This window comes from Molothrus ater, chromosome 16, assembly GCF_012460135.2.
Source record: "Molothrus ater isolate BHLD 08-10-18 breed brown headed cowbird chromosome 16, BPBGC_Mater_1.1, whole genome shotgun sequence".
Lineage (NCBI taxonomy): Eukaryota > Metazoa > Chordata > Aves > Passeriformes > Icteridae > Molothrus > Molothrus ater.
This window is the reverse complement of record NC_050493.2, coordinates 4,772,853-4,793,749: the sequence shown is the minus strand read 5'-3', so window position 1 is coordinate 4,793,749 and position 20,897 is coordinate 4,772,853. Positions and strand designations below refer to the sequence as shown.

At 43.6% G+C, this 20,897-nt stretch overlaps 1 protein-coding gene across 4 annotated transcripts in view; it reads right to left on the bottom strand.

Annotated features, from left to right (window-relative positions):
* The window catches only part of MAD1L1 (mitotic arrest deficient 1 like 1), a 352,399-nt gene that overhangs the window by 157,501 nt on the left and 174,001 nt on the right, over positions 1-20,897 (bottom strand). For all 4 annotated transcript variants that reach the window (XM_036392627.1, XM_036392628.1, XM_036392626.1 and 1 more), the window contains exon 14: positions 5,359-5,447. In XM_036392627.1, coding sequence (XP_036248520.1) covers positions 5,359-5,447 — 89 coding nt within the window. The remainder of the gene's footprint in view (positions 1-5,358; positions 5,448-20,897) is intronic.

Here is a 20,897-nt window from a genome sequence, read left to right as displayed (position 1 = left end):
CATTTATGGATTTTTTTCATGAAGTTCACGTACAGGGATGGTTGTGCACTGCTTTGGGATGCACCAGCAGCCACACAGGCAGCCTTGATGCACATTCCTTGTGCCTTTTCCCTCCAGAAACACCTGCACAAGAGAGGTGATGGTATTTTATCACCAGTTTGCAATCCTCCACTTGTTACATATTGGAGTTACCTGCAAGCAGGGAGAACAACCCAAGACAAATCCATGTGAGCACCATGAAAAGCAGGGTACAGAAACACCTGGGCACAGCACAATCCTCTACCAGCTCAATTTTTGGCCCAGAGTGTTTAAAAAGGACCTTAAAGATCATTCAGTTCCAGCCTCCCCACCATGGGCAGGGACACCTTCCACGAAACCAGATTCCTCCAAGCCACATCCAACCTGGCCTTAAAAGCTGGTGTCTATTGTAAAAACAGCCCTGTGCCACAAGGAAGGAAGAAACATCAGTTACTTTCTGAAATACCAACACCATTGTCGAGTTTTGTGATACAGGAAGAAAACATTTGAATTAATTTATGGAGAATTCATTAACTTCTCCATACAGGGGTTTGGAAACATGAAAATATTTAATCTCTGGCAAAGATCATCTCTTCACCTGTCTAGAAGATTTTCCTGTATCAGACAGCTAAACCAAGAGGTGAAGGCTCCACAGGCATAAGGTAAATTGATGCCACCTCCATAACCTTTCACAAGATCAAATTTAGTGCAAGAATACAGATTCATTGGCATTTGCTCAGCCTCATGGATTTTCCCTCTTTAAAAACAGAGCTTCATACTGCCTTAAGTGCATGTTTCCTTATCTCAAATCAGAAGGGGGAAGGAGGGAAAAAAAATCCACCTACAGCCTCAGGTCTCTTAAAATGACACTTGTGGGAATCAGGAGACATCCCACTGTGTGTTTTCAGTCTGTCTAAAAACCTGAGATCGTGAGACAAGGCTGCTGCTACCTCAGAAAGGAAAAAAGGGGGCAATCTGTTGGATTTTCAACAGCATCCATGCACTCCAAAAGTCTCTCTGAATCCAGAGCTTTTCAGTGGAATTAACCAGTGGAAACTCCCCCTACCATCACCCTTTTATCCTGGTTTTATTGGTTTTTAATGTTCTCAGCTGTGTTATGTGGCTGCCTGTGGAGATCACCAATGAGGACATGTCTCACAGAGGCCCCATCTGCCAAGGGGACAAGGCCATGTGGAAGAGCTACTGCAGAACAGGAAAATACTGAATGGAGCACAAAACGTATGTGTTGGGAAGATGCTACTAAGGGATCCAGATGGCATTGAGATGGTGTTAGGAGCAGAGCAGACAGAATATCAGCAAGTGTGACTAATGGGCATTGGCAAGGACATGAATTTCTTTTGAATTACTGTAACTCTACCCAGTCACTAAATCCACAGAAAACATTTAGGATTTACTGGGGTTGCAGCTTGACAGCAGAAAGAAAAAGTTCAGATTTGTTCCAGCTGAAAAGGTCCTTCAGCTGTTGCCACTTAAGTCTTCAGTGAAGTTCTTTTTAAATATATTCCTTTTATTTATAGATTCTGAAATACCAGTTTCTGCACAGTTATCACCTTCCCTCTAAAAGGTGCTAATGCCCAAATGCTGTACTCTACAGTGCAGGAACTCAATGGGTTGACCACTGTTTCTTTTCACAGGATCTGCAGAATATAAACAAATATTATTTCAGAGGGAGAAGCAAAAAGTGTGAGAAATGACAGCATTAGCACTGCTTTTATTGTCTCTCCAGAAACGATGATGCTGGGAGAGAGTTTCACATTTAAAGTTATAAAAGGTCTGACGAAATAGCACTTTGTTCTCAAGAGAAGGAGGAAAAACTGATAAAGTCTTTCAAGCTTCTGGCTGAAAATTTACTTTCCATACTAAAGAAAAATGAGACAAAAGGTATTTTTCTTAAAAGCTCTCGTTCACTCACAGGAGGTAAATACAGATTCAAAGGATTAATATGGATTTTTTTTCCTCCTCCTTTATGTCTCCCCTGCTTTTGTTTTCAGAAGTGAGCTCCTAGCCATGGGGTCTATATGGAAATGTCTGGAGGCTCAACAGTCCATTCCTGTTCTGCACACTCCTCTTGCTGGCTCCTGTTTTCCACATTCCTTCTTGACAGCAGCTAACAGGGGAGGCTGGGCTCAGCCCAGAGCAGATGACAGGCCATCCTGTAGGTTACAGGATTTCAAAGACTACAATAAACTACAGAGATGGAAATAACTCCCTCATAAACTGTGGCATTTCTTTCCAATTTGGAAGTTTGTGTTCTTCCCCATGTTTTCTCCCAGAATTAGTTTCTGGCAGTGCTGTGTAGAAGGAAGGAGTAACAGTAGAGTTTGTGTTGCTATCCTTAGCAGCTACAGAGAATTGAGTGAACTGGTGCTGTTGAGGGTCACAGGAGGAGGATGAGCACAGCAGACCTTATCCCTTCCCATTCTGATCCCTGCTCTCCTCCAAACCCCTTCTGTTCTTTAATCACACCCACCCAGTTCACTGCTGCTGTATGGAGAGGACACATCCAGCTGAGCCACAAGGAGTGTTCTGATGTGGATCACAGCACATTCTTCCTGAGCTCCAAAGGGCTGGGAGAATACAGTGATTTATTCTGTGTTCCTTTGAGAAGGAGCCTCTTCTGTGAAAAAAGAACTTGGCCCAGTTTCTTGAACAATGCTCAGAAAATGCAAAATAAAGTCCAACCATATTCATTGACTGCTTAAGTCTAGAAACATAAGAAAAAAATCTTTATGGAGTCAATTCTGAGATTTCTCTCCATTTAGATGTGGAGTGCTGAGAGTGTAAAGGAGATGTCTGAAGCAGTAATAGAAGCCAACAGTAAGGAGAAAGGAGCAGGGACTGGCTTACAGTGCTCCAGCAAAGAAAGCCTCAGCAGAAAGAAAATGCCTTGCACCAAGGCATTTACTGTTAGAGCTGAGCAGTGAAAAGGGTGATCAAAATCAAACAAATCCCAGCTTTGTGGAACAGCTCTGTAACTAAATAACCAGCATCAGGGCCTGGGACAAGTATTTAAATCAGCCACGAGAACAAAAAGTGGTTAAGTAAAAAAATGACAGGAAAAAAAAACAGTCTGGAATTAAAACGTAGAACTGTGGCTGCTATGCACCCACAGCTTCAGGAGCAAGAGAGATGAAAAACCAAAATATCAGCGTGAACCAACTGCAGAAGCTTGGCCTCTGCTGAAACAGCCTTCAGATTATGGCCCATCATTGGAAAACAGCTCTGCACCATCAACCACCCCACTGGGAACTGGCCTGGGTTTGGGACACTGTGGGAAAGGTTTGACACCATTTCATGGAAGGAGGAGAGAGTGAGATTAGTAAAGAAATTCCTTAAAAACAAAGAGGGAAAATCAGGAGCTTTAGGGCTACTGTTGAGCTGAATCAAACACCATGATCCCATAAGAAGCAGGTTTTGGTGAGCTCCACTCATCCCTGCCCAGGAAATAGATTTTCATTCAGGCCAGAGCCAGACATCCCCATCCCCACTGCCAAAGCCTGTCCCCCCCCCAGAATGGTCTGGACTCTGTGGCAGTCCAGCTGCTTCCCCCTACACACACTGTCCCTGAAGCTGCTCAGGTAATAGACAGCAAATGCTGTTCAGGGAGGCTAAACACCAAATAATGAGTCTTGGAGGGGAAAATAAAGAGCCTGAATATCTCCCAGATGAAAGGGTGCTGCAGCGACACCAACCAGGGAGAGAGAGACTGGGGAGGCACTGTAGAAAAACTCTGCAAACCTGCAGGTCCCAGAAGAGAGCAGACAGGCTGCTGGCTTTACTGATACACAGGCACATTATTAATCAGGAATGACAGGTTTAATGCTGCCAAGGAGGTGCTGAATACACCTGCAGCAGTGTAAACCTCAGGTTTCAGAGGGTCCAGTGTGCCTTAGCACAGGAAAAGCCTGAATGAGCTAAAAAAAAAACCCCACAAAAGGCAAAAGTTGATGAAGACAGGTTTATCTCCCTGAAAAAGGGAAGTCATAGCATTATCTTCTTCAGCTGAACTCAAACATATGATAGAATAAAAAAAGGAGATGTATGCCTTGGGCCTCCAGAACTATTACAGCACCTTGAGGGAACTATAGGAGCAAGTCCCCAAGATGAGGTGTACAACCCTAAAATGTATTGGAATAGCTTAGCTGAACATGTGCTATTTTCAAGCACCTCCCTCCTGCTATGGAACTGGGCTTTCAAAGCCATAAAACAAGCTCCAGAGGCAAAGCACAAGAGTAAAGCCATAACATACAGGCCAGTAATTTCTGCTTTCTACAAATTCTGCTTGCTGCAAAACCTTGCTTTCAGTCCTATGAGGCAGTCACACTTCATTGTGATGGAGCTGAAAATATAAAAGAATTAAGAAGTGAAAGTCCAGCCAAAGTCTTACATCAGCTGAGAATAAAATACTCAGTCTGTGAGGACCTGATTTGCTCAACTTAAATAAAAGGAACTTTATTAAACATTCAGAAACAGATGAACTTTTTTGTGTTCAGTATTTATTGCGTCACCTGCTTTGCAATGAAAGCTATAAAAGCTTTAATAAATACATGGAAAGGTTGTTTAGCTTCACTGTAGCTTTTGTAAATGCCCATGTATCCTCTGCTGAAATGCTGTTTTGTAACTTCTCTTTCACTGAATCACAACAGGTACCCCTCTGCCATCTCCAGCAATGCACAAGGGGAAACATCCCTCTTTTATCTCCAGTGCTACACATGCATCAGCAGCACAAAAGCTGGATTCTAAACCTCTTCACACACATGCCAACAGATCCTGTATTTACAGTCGAGATTTGGTCAAAATAACAAACAAACAGCAATGCTATTTCCACAGGAAATCAGTCAAGAGGGGGAACAGTGATGCAGGAGCCAGGCCTATGAATTAACTGACAGCAAAAGACCCCAAACACCAGAAGAAAAGAGCCTGAAGCCTCCCAAAAGATAGCAAAGCTTATAAAGTATCTAAATGCAGGACAGATCATGGGCTGAGTGTTTCTGCTAATGCTTCATGGGGTTCTCACATCCATAAAAGCTGGTGAGAAAATAAAACTTGTGCTCAGAAAAAGAACATCCTACTTCAGGAATACAAGGAAAATACGTTCTGATCATCATCCCATTGCCTGAACAGCAGGCAGCCCATGGACACAGGCAGTCTATACACATAAAATTCATGCACTAAAACATGGTGAGCTCCTGTACCTGCTGCTCCACCAGGTGATGACAAAAACCATAGCAGGCAGTGGAACTGCCCCAGGCATTTCCCTTCTCATTAGCTCCACCAAAAAGAGTGGAACCTGCTCGGCCTTCCCCTTGCTTTGCCTACCTGAGCGTGTCCACCTCCTCCTTGGTGATGACAGTGCTCTGCTCAGCCGTGCACTGCTGAGACTTCAGGACCTTCATCTCCACCTCCAGCTGCAGGAGACAAAAGGCATTAGTTCCTGCAGCACTGCTAAGGGCACACACAAACAGCAAAGGGAGCAGGAAATCATGAGGTTCTGCACAGGGCAGACTTCTCATGATACAGATGTGAAGCACAACTTCTCTCGTGTTGGATGTCAAAACCTCTCAGAACTCTCCTTCCCTTTGCAATTCCTTTTGCCTTTCCTGACATTTTTTCCACAACAGATGAGGCACAGAAAGTTGAATGTTACTAGCAAAGCTTCTGTTTCTCTTTCAGGTATTTCCCCTATTTTCCCCCATGGATAATGGGAGGCAGAAGACTGTGTGGCATTAGGAGCTTGCTGGGACCTGAGGTTCAGGATTGATAGTTCAACCTCACTCAATTCCCCTCCCAGAAGAAATGAACCACAGGATTACGCTGTCTTGTCCACAACAGCTCTGAGACACAGATACATTGAATCCAAAAGACTGGGGAATATTTCCAGCACTTTCCAATATACACTTCTAGCTCTAGCTGCTCAGGTAGCTCTGGCTGAACAAACAATTAAGAATATTTTCTGCCTCTGGCTTTGTTTGGGTAAGAACTCACAAGAAAGTATTTCAAAACTCTGCAGACATGAGAACTTCTTACCCAGACTCTACAATTCCCAGGCTCCCTGAGTTGTAGCAGTCTGGATGCCTAATTCAGAGTTCATGACAACGCACAGATTGATAAACTCCATATGTTACCTGTTTCTAAACCCCTCAGAAAATGATTCATTATGAAGTGTAAGCAGAGACAAACCACCTAGAGGATACTCAAACTTCTGCTCCAACACCTACTCCCAGCTCAGACCTTCTTCACATACTCATCCTTGAGATTCTGGACTTCCTTTTGTCATCTGTCTTTTCACCACCTGTTGACTAATTCCCCTAATAAATCTGTTGACAGAAATTATATTTTTTCACCCAGGAGGAAAAAAATAAGCAATCCAGCCTTAATTATAAATGCAAAACTTATGACCACAGAGAGTTCAGTGCTCAGCACCAGGGAAATAATCCATTAATACACCATTCCCTGCAACAGCATAGATTAGACTTGTAGAGCAAAATCCCATTGCAAGGGCAAACTTCTGCAAGCTTTTTGCAGAAACTCTCCAATTTTACAAGAAAAAGGAGCATTTTGTCACGGACAGTCATATTGCTTAGACAGAACTGAAGTTCTGACATGCTGCCTCTTTGCCCTACCATACTTAACAGAAAAGACAGGCAGAGCATGGCAGTGCTGTTGGCAGGAGAGGGCAGATAATAGATGGTTGGATTATGCTCCCACCCCCTTCTGACACCAAAGGAACAGAGCAGAAGAAAGCACCAAAAAATGGTTTGACCTAATTCCCCCTGACACCCCAAAAAGCCCTGCATTCTCCCCCTGCCTGTCAAGAAACATCTAGGAATAAAAAATAAGCAAAGGCCCACCTGCATCATCAGGCTGTACAAATGTTAATGCATATTAGCTGCCTGATAAGATTATCACAGCCAGAAATGCTTCCCTCAATTTTCTGATTACTGAGCTTATCTCTCCCAGCTCAGCCCATCACAGATGGCTGGGGATAAAGCAAGCACACCAGATAATTCCAGGAATGTGAATAAAAGGTACTGGGATGAGGAGTAGGCTTCAATTCCAACCTACTTCTAGCAGGAAAACACTCATTTTATGCCTCCTGTTTCCCACGTCTGCTGAAGCCTGGATGTGTTTGCTGTTAGGAGTTTGAGGATGCTTTCTCTGCTGAGTGAGGGCAGCACTTGAGGATGGAAGGGCTGGTGAGTTATTTATCACTGGCTAAGAGGGCTCATGAGCCTCAAGCCCACGTGGCACCTGCTCACCCACACAGATAAATCACAGCCACCTTCTTGGGGGACAAGGGGGACATTCCCCACAGCTGGGTGAGCAATCTGCTCTTGGGATCTGGGGGCTCTTGTGGCTGCACAGAAAAAACAGAGTGTGTGACAGGAAAAGGAGATGGGAGAGTGAACACAAGTGAGCCTGTGAGAAGCACCTCACTCGATGCACAAAATTAGTGCCAGGTATGCTCAGGATGAGATGCTGCTGGGTTTCTAAGAATAAGCTGCTGAAGGAGAATGAGGAGGAAAGGGCACATGGGCTGTAAGGGCATTTCATCTCATTTTTATGTCTTCCCAATTTGCAAGCACCAAGCCTCCCTGTACTGAAAATCTGATGTGCCTGAGGTGAGAAGAGACAGGAGGGCACAGTGATTTCACTACAGATGAAACTGGCTCGAGGAGTGAGATGTAGACACACACCTGCTTCCCAAAACTAGGACTAAAACTACTGGAGAGTTTAAAGTTCAGGCCAAGACACAATTTTGTGCCACAGGAAATTACTGCCATTCAAAGCTCACTAATTGTTGATGAAATAAGAAAGTAAAACAATTAAGGTATTAAACACCTCATTCAAAACGTGTTGTTTCCAGGTTTCATTCCTAGCAGTCATTAGGAAAACATCCCTTACTGCCAATCTCACCAAAGACATTACCATATCAGATATTAAAAATGCTATTTATTATGTTATTAATGTATTTTCCAGGACAAAAAACAGTTAATTGAGATGAGATGGAGTGGATTACTCCTGGGACTCAATTCTGCTTTTCTGAAGGCAATAGAGTGCAAGCAGCAAGACAAAACAAGAATTAAGAGAATGACTAAAAATAAGGAATCTGTTGAAAAAGCCCAAGAGGTGAGGAGCTTTCCAAGATCATTCCCTTTGACACAGCCTCAGGATAGCTCTGGAATGGGTGATGAGCATGAAATAATTCACCACCAGTTTGTCCCTTCCTGTCCACTTGTCCTCAGTACCTGTGCCAAAGAACAGACTCAAGAAAACACAAGGAAAAGAAGAGCCAAACCCCTCCTGCTGCTTTCTCTGCCCAATTCCCATCACATCCCTTTTCCTAAATTAATTTCCAGCCCTGGTCTCTTGTTCACCAGATGCCACTTTCAGCAGGCATTTTATGCTTTTTGAACCAACTCACTATTCCTAGCTAAACTCTTCCAATTTTTATCAATAATTTTATGTGACTGGCTGAGTTAAACTTTTATTGCTTTGAATACATTAAACTAGTAGAAGTCATTACCAAGCAGAGAGGGGAAAAGGGCTGCTCAAATTACAGCTCACTGCTGTATTCCCCCATTCCATACCAAACGACCCAGGTCAGCCTTGATCTTTTAACTGGCATTGAGAGCAGACAGGGAACATTGTTGTGAAAATACAGCATTGTGCTTCTTGTCCTGAAAGCTGCACAAGAGGGACCTAAGGACCTACCTCATCTGCAGGAGCTTCAGGGAATGTATCACCCAGGATCAGATCCCCAGTGATAGTCCCACCCTACAGAACACATTAGCAACTTGTTATTTTAATAGTTTTTAAAGCTACCTAAGGTTTTTATGATAAGGCAGAATAATGAGTAATATCAAAGCCCATGGATGAATAAAACACATGAACAGGTACTTAGTATTTTGAGGATGTGTTGCTCTCAAAATATACTGGTGCCCCTTGTTCTCAACCTAAAGTAATCCCATTTATCCTGAACTATTTTATCTCTTTCAATTCTTAAGCATGAATTCCAGCACAGCTTTATTACTCTCCATAAAAAGTGATCAGGACACATACAGGATATAGACTAATTTTAGAATGCCCATTGTCAAAAATATGCAAGTGCCCCAAAAGATGAAGTGCAAATAATTTTTCCAAAATAAGTACTGCCATCATTATTTACCAAAGGAGAAAGAGAGGAAGGAAGAATGCAGATGCATTTTCATCTAGTATTTAATGATATGAAATATCATTCTTCTTTCAGCCTTACTTTTAAACCTGCCTGGACAAGATTCCAAGAAGGTGGTTCTCCTCCAAGTGCTAATGACATAGCAAACACCCACAGCAGGGTAAGAAATATGTTCCTCACTGCTTCTCTCTTCTGTAGCAATTCTTTAAAGACATATGAGATGACAGAAAAAACAAAATTATAAATTGATCTCCTGACAGTAGAAGAAACAGAACTTTAGAGAGTTGATTTTCTTGGTATATTTCTGGCAATTGTCATTTCTGACCCATTTTGTCCTCTCCAAGCAAGCACCCTGAGTCTCTGCAATGCCATGGACCCGTTGTTCCTCACACTCAACTCCATCAGGTTTCAGCATTAATGGAGAAAAGCTTTCCCAGAGCCTCCCACTGACCACTGCTGCCCACACCCCATCTTCAGAGTGAGGCTTATCACAGGTCAGATCAGTCAGCCCTGAAAACCATATTCACAAACTTCTGAAAGTTTTAAACACACTGCCCAAAACAATGATCAAATCTCTCTTCAGGTGACTCATTTTGGGTAGTAAAGGACTCAAAATCTAAAGTATTTCAACTCACTGCCAAAGTAGGATTTGCATGTTGAAAAAAAAAAATGGGGGCTGGTTTACTCGCCCACATCATGTACACACATTTCACAGAACACATGCTGGAGACATACAGTTATTATTTGAATAATGAGTGCATTTTAGTGAGGGGCTGATACAGCAATCTTATCCTGATGAAGTGTGTCTGCACGTCATTCAGCATTTTTGGAACTGTAAAAAGCAGGAAATGCTGAATCCATTATAAATGTCTAAAGGTTTATTTAACAATGGGCTGATGCAACATCCTTTGAAAGGCCTTCCTCAGCAAAAGAGCTGATTTTGAACAGCAGAGATAAATGGGAACTGAATTGCACAGAGCCAGCGTGGAAAGGTGAATTGAGAGGTTGTGTTGGACTACAAGTCTCAACACAATTCAAGGAGCTATTTCAGTACATAAATATTTAAAATGTATGAACACCAAGCAGACTTGGGAAGGAAGAGTGTATGCTAAAATAGACAAGAACAGAGAAAGGGGACCCCGGGTGTGACCCATGCTCTGGGGTCTGAAAACAGGCAAAGCAGCACCTTGACGTGACAGTGGTGCCATTTGTGCTTCTCTCCATTGGATGTAGCAGAAACTAAGGAGCTTCTCTCCCTCTTCCCACAAGGTGTTGTCTACAAGCTTATAAATCTGGCATCAAAAATCCAATGTACATGAAACCTCAGTGAGTTTACTTTGGACGTCCAGCAATACCACAGCAAAGTAAGCCACCATGCTGAGCACTTCAGAGATCATTCTGCTCAGCAAAAGCACCACCACCTCTTCCATATGCCCATCCCACTGGCATTCTGAAGGGCTGTTCCCCCAAAACATCTGCAGAGAAGAACACAGAGGGAGAACTAAGCCTCACCAAATTTCCTAGTGAACTTTACTCTTCTTCAAAAAATAGGACAGTACTTGTAAAACAAAATATTGCCTGCCATTTAGAAACAGGCTAAGCAGCCCAGGATTAGTTGGTACATTTTCTTGGGAAAATTAAACCTTGATGCCATAGTGAAACAAAAGCAATAAAGACAAAGAAAATCAGATATTCAACAAAAAGTACTTTGGAACTACCCATCTCCCAGTTGGCTGAAGAAAAAAATATGAATTTTTTTTCCTCCTTCAAGATGAAGGCTGGCTGGATCACAGTCACCAGTCTCTAGGGGCTCCACCATCTGTAACAAACTTGCTGTGCTTTTATCACTGAGAAGTCAGGGCTAGGAGCAACCTCTCAGCAAACACTTTCCTAAAAATGTACTCATGCATATATATTATTGTTGATACACACACACTGGGAAATGGACATATGCTGACTTCTGCTTCTCTCCAATACAGTCTGGACTCTGGCTTTTCTCCTCCTGTTGCAGTAAAAAGAGAGCAATTTTTCAAGTTTATACCAAATGTCATTCTATTTCATTTCCAAATATAATCTCCCAGAGAGAAGGTTCACTTGCCCTATTTCCAATCTCTAAAGTTAATACACAAATTTATATTCCTTTCTCCCACTCGCTCTCCTAAATTAAGAGGTGTAATTACTGGGAAGGCTTGCTACAAACAAATGGAGTGCCAGGGGAGAAGGAGCTGTCAGGGCTGGACGTCTGCAGCAGCCACCCTCCCCTGTCCCCCATCCCTGGAGGACCCTGCTTATGAGGCAGTTTCTGTCTTTCCCATTAGCAGGGGTGGCTCACACACAGGAGCAGATGAACCTCTCCCTTCCCAGCCAGGGCAATCATAAGGGACAAAATTAACTTCAGCCTGCCAAGGCCCACTGGTGCTTGCCAGGATGATTGCTCCCCAAACCCACCTTTTGCCCCTCCTCAGCTCTGCTGACCTCTCAGGCAACACTGAGTTCCTTAAGAACAGCAGAGAAATGCAGATTTGAGATCTAAAAATTCAGTCGCAGTCTCATCACTCTCCCCCTTCCTCACACCCAGCACCCTCTCCAAAGGAAGATTGATTATTATAATCAGACTTAGCTCTGACACAGCATTTGCATTTTCAAAGCACAGCATAGTCATTAACTAATTCATCTACCCCAAGGGAGCCTTAACGAGCATTCACCTCTCTCCCCTCTGATTCCCAATGCTCAGGCAGCCTGCAACTTGCTTCCAACACCTCCCCTCCACACTGAGTGGCACCAGCACAACTTGAGGAAACTCCAGACAGGTTCAGCAAGCTGAACTCAGCCCTGCTGCAAAGCAACAGGAGGACAAATGCACAGACAGCCCATTTAGACCAGCCACTCTGTGGTTTCCATACCTAATCACTGCAGGACAGGGTATGGCAGGAAACTGTTTGTTCTGCAAAATAAGGCCAATGCCACATGAGTCCCAAAATGGCCCAAACCTGAGCTGCCTGCCCAGCTGCAAGCATGTGAAGAAGGAATCACCATCACATCACACCCCCAAAGCCCAAATTCCCCCTGCACAGCCCATCCAACAAGTTCTTCCTTAAACACCTACAACACACCTTTGCTCTGTGACTCCTGCCCCTCTCGAGCATCTTCTCACATCCCAACACCACCAGATGCCCACCCACCTTCCTGGGTGCTGTATTTGTTTCTATTTAGTAATCTGGGATGGGTGCAGGATGTGACTTTGGAAATAAGCACTACTCCTATTTCAGATGGATGGAAGCTGGTTCAGAGCTCAAAATTAACAAACCTGGAAAGTTCATGGGGAAGAAGAACAAACATCTTGTACAAGAGACACACAGAGCAGAGGAACTGAAGATATTAATTTAAACCCATGAGTTTATTCAAGTATAATTACACATTTCAGCCCTCACTCCAAGAAAGGAGCAGACAAGGAATCTCTTCCTCTCAGCCTGTCCTGCCCACGCTTGCAGGCACTGCTGAGACCTCACTGCCACCGCTTGACAGCAAAACACCTTTGACAGCTCCACATCCAAAACCCTCTCTTTGCTTTAACAGCTCATTCTGAAGAAGGATCACCTAATTTCCATGTTCATTCAGCTCAGAGCTCTCTGCTGTTATCAGCCTTGCTCCACCACTTCCACCAGGCGTGTAGATGACTGTTTCCTTTAATTACTACCGAAAGCTCCTCCCAGCCAGGGAGAACAAAACAGCTGGTGTCCACCGAGAGAAGGCAACTCTGGAGTAATTAGCCTTAACTGGCTGACACCTCCTACCCATTACTCCTGGTTAGAACAGCAAAACACAGAATAAGAGCCTGTTTAGGGAACCTGTCAAGGTGCCAGACTGGATGTGCCACATCCCTGCCCAGCGTGGCTGTGGTGCTGGCACAATGCAGTTATGTGCTCTTGAGAAGAGCATCACACAGATCACTTCTTTCATGCAGGAATAGGCATGTTTTGCTAGAATCAAGACTTCTAGCAGCTATAATTTACAGGCAAAGCAACAAATAAATCTGCAAAGATGTCATACCTCCTCCGTACAGAGCTTGAATACAGTTTGTTTCCTAAAAATATAGCCTCGAGGAGTTTCCTGAGCATTCAGTCAAGAATTCTCATCAAACAGGAGCTTGTAATCCCACCTCTCACTCCCTCCATCAGTTTTCTCGTTGAAAAATCATCACATAATAAACAGTCAGAGAAGAATCTATCTATGCAGTTACCAAGCACCTAGGAAGATCAAAGGGGAAAGAGGAATCCAACATCCATTTTTGTTTCTTTGTTTTCTAACATAAACACAGTGGAATCAATCCTGCTTAATAAGTAAAGAGAGCAAAGGAGCCTTCACTGAATGCTTGAACTTAATCTTCTTTCTCTTGCTCACATGGAACAACACACAGCCTGGGCTTTTAGGAACAGCTCTCTCTCTCCTGCTGCAGCTCCAGACCAATTTTGCAGTTCACTACAGCTGGGAGCACTGTTTGCTGGCACATCTTGGCAGGGGCCAGCAGAGCTGCCTGCTAAAGCTGCTCTCTGAACTCCCAGAGCTGGGAAATGTGAGGATGGGGCAAGGGGCCCAGCCATGTGAAAGCAGCAGCTCTCCTGACAGGGCCTCCCAGCTGCTTTAAAGGAAGCTGCAGAAGCCCAGCTCCCCAAACCCTGCCCAAAGAACAGGTTAAGCAGAGCAGGTTGAATATTTTCTAGCTAAATGACCCATCCTGAGATTAGCCTGTGACAAAAAGCAGTGGGCTTTTAATGTATAAAAAGTGAGCAATCTCTCTCCTGGTGCCAAAACCCAAAGGTCACAGGGCCCTGCCAGGACTGCTCTGCCCATTTCAGCCTCTGGGATGATGCCTGCAGGAACCTTCAGTTGCCAGCAGCAGTCACAGAATGAAAGGCAAACAGCAATTCCCTCTCAAATACCATATGTTCAAGTCTTGTGCCAAAGCACAAACCTGGCATTTTAACCTTTGGTGAACATGTTCTTGCTGCCACCAACAATAAACTCTGAGGCCCAGCTCAGAGGAAAGGTGGACTGGATGTGCAGTGATGACATTAGCACTGAACACAGCATTAACAGGACAGGGCCTGGCAGGAGCTAGATTTTATACAGCCAGTCTTTAGAGGTTAATGAAATATTCATAAATAAGTTAAAATTCTCCTGACAAGCCAGATCCTGTAATACAACAAAGAGTTGTCAGCCTCAATTAAGCAATTCCAAAGAGGTAGGGCTCTGCCATTCATTATTTACCAAGAGGTCATAGGAAAAATTCTGCTCTATGATCTCCTTGTCTCCATGGATAAATTGGGTTTTACAGCTCCTGCTGGAGGACTCTGCTGCCCTGACAGACCCCAGCCCGCCACAGTCACTACCTACCCCCAGCAACCATCAGCCAAAGGCAAGAAACACTGGGAACAAGCTCTTCTAAGGACACAGACACGAAAAGATTGAAAACAAATGATGTAACAAGCTGATTAGGCTGTCAGTGTAAGGACTAAGTCTTGAAACTTAAACTTTTTTTTAAGCCTTTGTCTCCCTTTTTGTATACACAAAGCCAGCCCCAGGCAAGAAGAGAAGTATCCAGCAACCTTTGATCTGCAGGCACATCCTCTGAACATGCCCTCCATGGCCCCCCCGATCCCAGAGCTGCAGAGCTTCACATCCCCCCTGCATGTTCAGAACAAGCTGTGCTTACAGAATTGGCTCTCTTGCATCTCTCAGGATGGTCTTCTTCTGATGCAGGCACAGCTTCCCAGAGCTGTGAAAGCAGGAGGAAACTGGTCTCCAACCTTGTTACAAGGAAGCTGTAAATCTGTTATTATTTTGTCCTGTTCTAACACAATTGTTCAACAGCCCCAGGTCTTCCTTTCCCTCTCTGGACATGCATTGGCACTTCACGTTCCTTGTACAGCTCCTCCAAGCTGCCTTTTAGGTAGGCAGAAAAGAGGAGCAGAAATGATGGAATCCTAGAGGTCTCCTGGACCTCTCACCTGGTTTTCTCAAATTGCTGAACATAATGTAGAGCCCCTGCATTCTCCAGGAAATTTTAGCTCAGCTAAATTGAACCAAGTGAGTCTGAGGTAGCCCATAAACTTCTTACAGGTTCTGTAGAGATGAATGAAGCCTGGAAAAGCACAATTCTTGCATGTCTATTAAATACCCTTTTACATCTCCAGGCTGTGCCTAGTATAATGAAGGCTCTGACAGTATCCCTGTCCTGCTCTCATTTAACCAAGTAACTCAGTGTAACTCAGATTTTAGTGACAACAGTGACACTGACAAGGACCACTCCAGCTGCAGCACCTTCTAAACAGGACAACTACTCACTTTTCTCACTTTCCTCCTCTGCTCAACAACTGAAGAGAAAAAAACCTCCCCACTTCTCCCTCTCCAGTCCCTGTTATCATCATGCCTGTCAGTACAGCTCAGGTTTTAGGGGTACACCTGTAGCATGGAGGCCACCTCAAATGATGGGCTGGGAATTAGGGCAATGTCCATGAGTCCCATCTGAGCTGGAATTGCTCTTCAGGTCTGGGTCAGATCATTTACCCCCAGTCTGGCAGCACCTGCTCTCCACTTCAGGCAGCCACACTTCCTCCTCCTGACAGTGCTAACCCCGTGTCAGCTCTTATCACATTGAAAGAGCAAATGAAAACAATCCTGCTGAAACCAAACAGTGCTGCCGTGTCCCATAAAACTTCCACCTTAATGGATCCAACAGCAGGTTCATTTGTGTAATGGGACTTTTAAACAGACCGTTTATTTCTTTTTAATTTGAAGGGAATGTGCTATTTGATCCCATGTGCCCGGCTAGATTTTTAAAACAGAGATAAACCAGGAGAATTGACTCACTAAGTCTCTCCTTCTCACCTAATTAAAAGAGCATTGAGATAGAAACGTGCAGAGGTGTAATGCTGATCACCTCTCCAGCTTACAGCAGTTTGGCAGCTCTCATCCACCAGGATCTCAAGGATTCCTCCACACTCCCTGCTTTGCCCACAGTCACCTGCCACAGATGTTTCTGATGGTGCCACACTCTGTGTGCTGAACATGAATTTTCCAAGAGGGAACACAGCAGGTGCAACACACCAACTGAGGCTGTTCATCATTCCCCAGGCTAAGAGAGGGAGAAAAAAAATGACCTTGTCTGTGTAGCTCAGAGCTCACTATATTCCTACCCTGTGGGGAATAGCAGGGACCAGTTTTAATGTAGTTGTTTACAACAGGCACTGAGAGCTCTCTGCCAGGGAAAGGACAAGTGCACTCCTATCCCTCCATTCTAGGCTTCACCTTCAGAACCAAAACTCCACAGTAAAAACAGGGGGAAGACTCAAAATAGGGCATCAATGATTCCTGCACAATCATCCCCCTCTTCTAACAACTCATAATTCAGAGTTTACAGGATCACACGATAAAGTGAAGAATGATATAAACACTGTGAAGTAAACAAGCAACAAATGGCTTTGCTGAAGTAAAACTAAAACTACCTGATAGAGAAAAAGATGTCTCAGACACATCCAAAACAAACAAAATTCAATGAAGGCCTTTGGTCTAAAAATACAAACGCACAAACACAATTACTGAGAGCACAGAGGCTTTACCACAGAGGAGCATAAACTGATCAGAAAGAGGAAACTACATGAAAACAGAAGAAACAGCACAGAATTGAAATGTCAGAGTGCAAGTCCCAAAACAGCTCCTACAAATTGAGCTTTCCTCAGCCAGAAACTCGAGAGGAGGACAGAGTGGGGCAGATGAACTGATCTCATCAGGAGGAACATCAGCACTGGGTGGCACTGGAGATGCCCTGGATACAGCTCAGCTCTTCCACCACAGAACTGGAAGAGGTTCCTTCCTCTACTCCATGATCCTGTAGAAGACACTTTTGCAAAAGCTACTGCAGGAACATCACCTGGAATGATGAGACCACTCTGATAACTCATCTTCAAAGGAGAGATGGAAAAAGGAAGAGATTTAAAGCAAGCTGCAAGATTCATGAGGAAACTGAAGAGCCTGTTTTAAGAGAAGGCTGCAAGAGCTTGATTTGTTTAACCTAGACAAATGAAAGGCTGGGAGAGAACAATTGTTCTCTATAAATATGTCACAGCATAAATATGAGGGAGGAAGAACAGTCACTGTAGTTTAAGGAGAATATTAGCACAAGAAAAAAATGGATATTAACTGCACATATATTTTCACTTGGAACTGGGAAGATTTCAGCTATCAGAGCAGTCTTCCCATGACAGTAATGGTGCAAACAACCAAAGCAGTTTCAAGACAAGCTTGATAAATTTATGGACTGAGATATATAGTGAATTTGCCTCAGTTACTGAAGGACTGGACTTTATGATCTAAAAGTCCTCTTCCAGTCTTCTGTTACTACATCATTTCATTCTGGATTAGCTTCTTTTGCTGTCTTTTTATAACCAGGTTCATGCTTTTCAATCTGATTTGAGAAGTGGATATTTCTCTAAGATTGCCTCACTAAAACTATTCACCCTGCTGCTCAGCTGAGTGCCACACTGCTCATCTGTCTTGGCTTTGCTGGCCTCACATAAAGTGTTAGGATGAAATCTGTCACATGGGAAGGAGATTTGCTGTCACCTGCTAAATCAATTCAGAAATTATGTAATACACTTTTGATAGATGGAGACTTCCTGCACCAGTCAGTTGTCTCCTGCCCCTCCCAACCTGTTGGTTCTAAAGATGTTCCAGCAAAGCTTCATTTTTATTTATAACTACTGTGGTTCAGCCCTCTAATCCCACATTTAATTGCCTTCCTGTTACAGAAAATACAGAGAATTTACATTTCCACTAATGAACACCACTTTTGTTCTTGCTCTCAGTCTGTTGTATTTCTTGCTTTCTGTTCAGTAACTCTTAAACAAGAATTAAATTAGCTCTATTGGCCATTAATCCAGGGCAGGTATTCCTATACCAAAGTTCATATTTTTTCCTATTATCATTGGTGTTACCTGTAAATTAAAAACACAGAAATAACTTTTCCATATTGCCTTCCAGTTAACAGCTAGTTCCCAACTACATCAAGCTCAGTGTTGTCTGAGTTTATTTTCTTCATGTCCTCTCCTTTCTGTCTCCATTTCTACTCCTGATAACCATCAGTGTAGGCAGTCACTGACATTTAAGTTAATCCTAAACATTATGATTTCATCAGACTGAACACATGATTGGCTCTTTAACTATTGCTGACCTGCTGCTCTTAAATAAAGGTCTCCCCTTCTCTGCAAAGGGTTAACCAACACTTTTCCTCAAGGCAAGGGGCATTGATTATATTAATTTGAAGGTGTCTTTATTCCCTATGTAAGGACACTCAATTTATGCCATTCATTTGGTGATGGCTGCATTCTTGGACTTCAAATCTTCTTTACCTCCCACCCTGCTAAGCAATTCCTCTGATTCTTATATCCATCCTTTTTAATCTGCTGGAGGGTGAAATTTAATTTGTTCCAAAGAGCAGTCTATAGATTTCAGAGCCCACACGGGCCAAGCTGTCTTTTGAAGATGAAAGCCAAAAGATGCCCAAAGCACCTCAGGGTAATGAAAATACAGGTGATGCTTTTTTAATACCAAGCCAACTTCCCTCAGGGATTAATGATGGAGAACAAAAAATCTTGACATGAATGCCCCCTGCTACACAACCAGACTGGAAGAAAGAGTAAGATCACAGAGCAGAGCTGTTGCTTGGATGCCAAGCTTGAGCCAAACAATCTCCTTGTGTCTATAAAGGGATATGAAAAAGGAAAACGAAAATTACAAAAACAAACATGTCTTCTGTTTCCCTTCCCTCAGGGAGGGAAAGAAAAATAATATAACAAACAAGAAGGCATTTTCCACAAATAATATTTTGGTGTGAGTGAAGCTCTCCCTCAGCTTTAGGCCAGTAGAGCACTAAACTAACACACCATGTGAAAAAAGATCCTAGGACCACAGACCAGGGAGCTGACATCCTGCAAATAAAAACACTGTAGCACCAGCCCCAATAAAGAAAACTTCCAGTGCTGATCAAATCGTCAGAAAAGTGCACATTGATACAAAAAAAAAAAAAAAAGAAATGGAAACAACAAACATTCAGCAAATAAAAGAGAGAAAAACCCCATGGATCTCTCAGCTCAGTGACCTGAGCCCTATTAAGAGTGGTGACTCTTTTGTGTCTTATGAGCATACACTGTTGCCTTACAGTATGAACAAGCTTAAACTGTGAGAAAAAAACCCAAAAATAAATAAGTGAAGGGTTAGAGGGAGAGGAAAATCAAAGTTTCATTGTTAATTACATAGCACAATGATAAGGGTAATTTTTCTTAAATCAAAAAATAAATTCTAGGTTCAAGTTCCCTGAAGGATATAAAATATTAGAGGCTTTTTTATGGTTGTAATCACAAACTCATTTCTCCAGCCACTACTGGCCTTGTCTAATTAGGGCAAAGTATGTTAATGATACAGAGGCACAGCCCAGTCCTCAGTTGCAATATTAATTGCATTTAGGGAAAGAGGCATGAATTGTGCTTATACAAGCTAATTAGTATGGGTTTGCTAATTAATACTGGAAAGTCAAACTGCCTTTGTCTTGTCAACTGCAATTAACTGAAGACATTTAAATTTCCTTTTTTGTTGTTCCTTCAGTAGCACGCTCACTTTCAGTTGACAAGCAAAGAATCCCTGCACTGGAGCAGTGAGAACAGCCCCTCCATTCCACTGGCATCCCATTTTCCTCTAGCAGGACCTGGCCTAGCACAGGGCTCCTTATCACACACACACACACCACCCTTCCTGTGCCATTGTCCCTGGAGGCACAATTCCCTGAGCTTGTCCTCAGAGGAGAGGCCCTGAATGTGCAGATACTGTTGTATTGAGGCCATGATCCCATCAGACTTATCCCACGAGTATTGTACTTTTAAATATTGCTGTGTAAAAAATTGCAATGTAAATCATTGACCAGGGCACCAGAGATGCCCCCACTGACAGAAAGAAGTGCTTGGTTCTCTCAGTGAGGTGATATCAGCCAGTGCCCTGGGGCCAGACCCAGCTCTGTGCCCCAGGGAGGGTGGCAGAGCCATCAGAGCTCTTTGGGGTGGCAGCAGAGGTGTCACCTGCACAGAGGTTTGTCCCAGAAGGTGATTGTCCCAAACACCTGCACCTGACAGGTGTTTGTTCCATTTCACTCAGAGCCTGTTTGCAGAAGAGCTGATGAAAAGCAATATCCACATGTGTCAGCACCCAGAGCAGGACAAGCCCTTCAGCATTCCCAGCTCAGCATCAAAGTGGGGCTGGAGGCTCACAGGTGAAAGGGATGAAAAGGAAGGTGAGAGACCAGCTACCCAAACCAGACAAATAATTTTGCTGAAGTATCAAATTTAAAGGAGTCAAAAATCAGGCCAGGCAGGTGAGACACTGATCTGGAGAGGGGGGGGGAAGAAAAACCACATAAAGAGCATTTTGCTGGATGGCAGGAGGAGAGTGGGGCTGGTGGCATATCCACAGGAGCCTGTGGCAGGCAGCTATGGAACAGCCCCATCCAAAGGGGACAGACCTCAGTCACCATCACCACTGCAGAAGACACAAAGTGACAGCAACTTTTCCTACCAGGGAGCTTTTGACTGGGGGTGCAGAAGAACCATCTACCACCAGTGAAAAGGAGCTATACTGT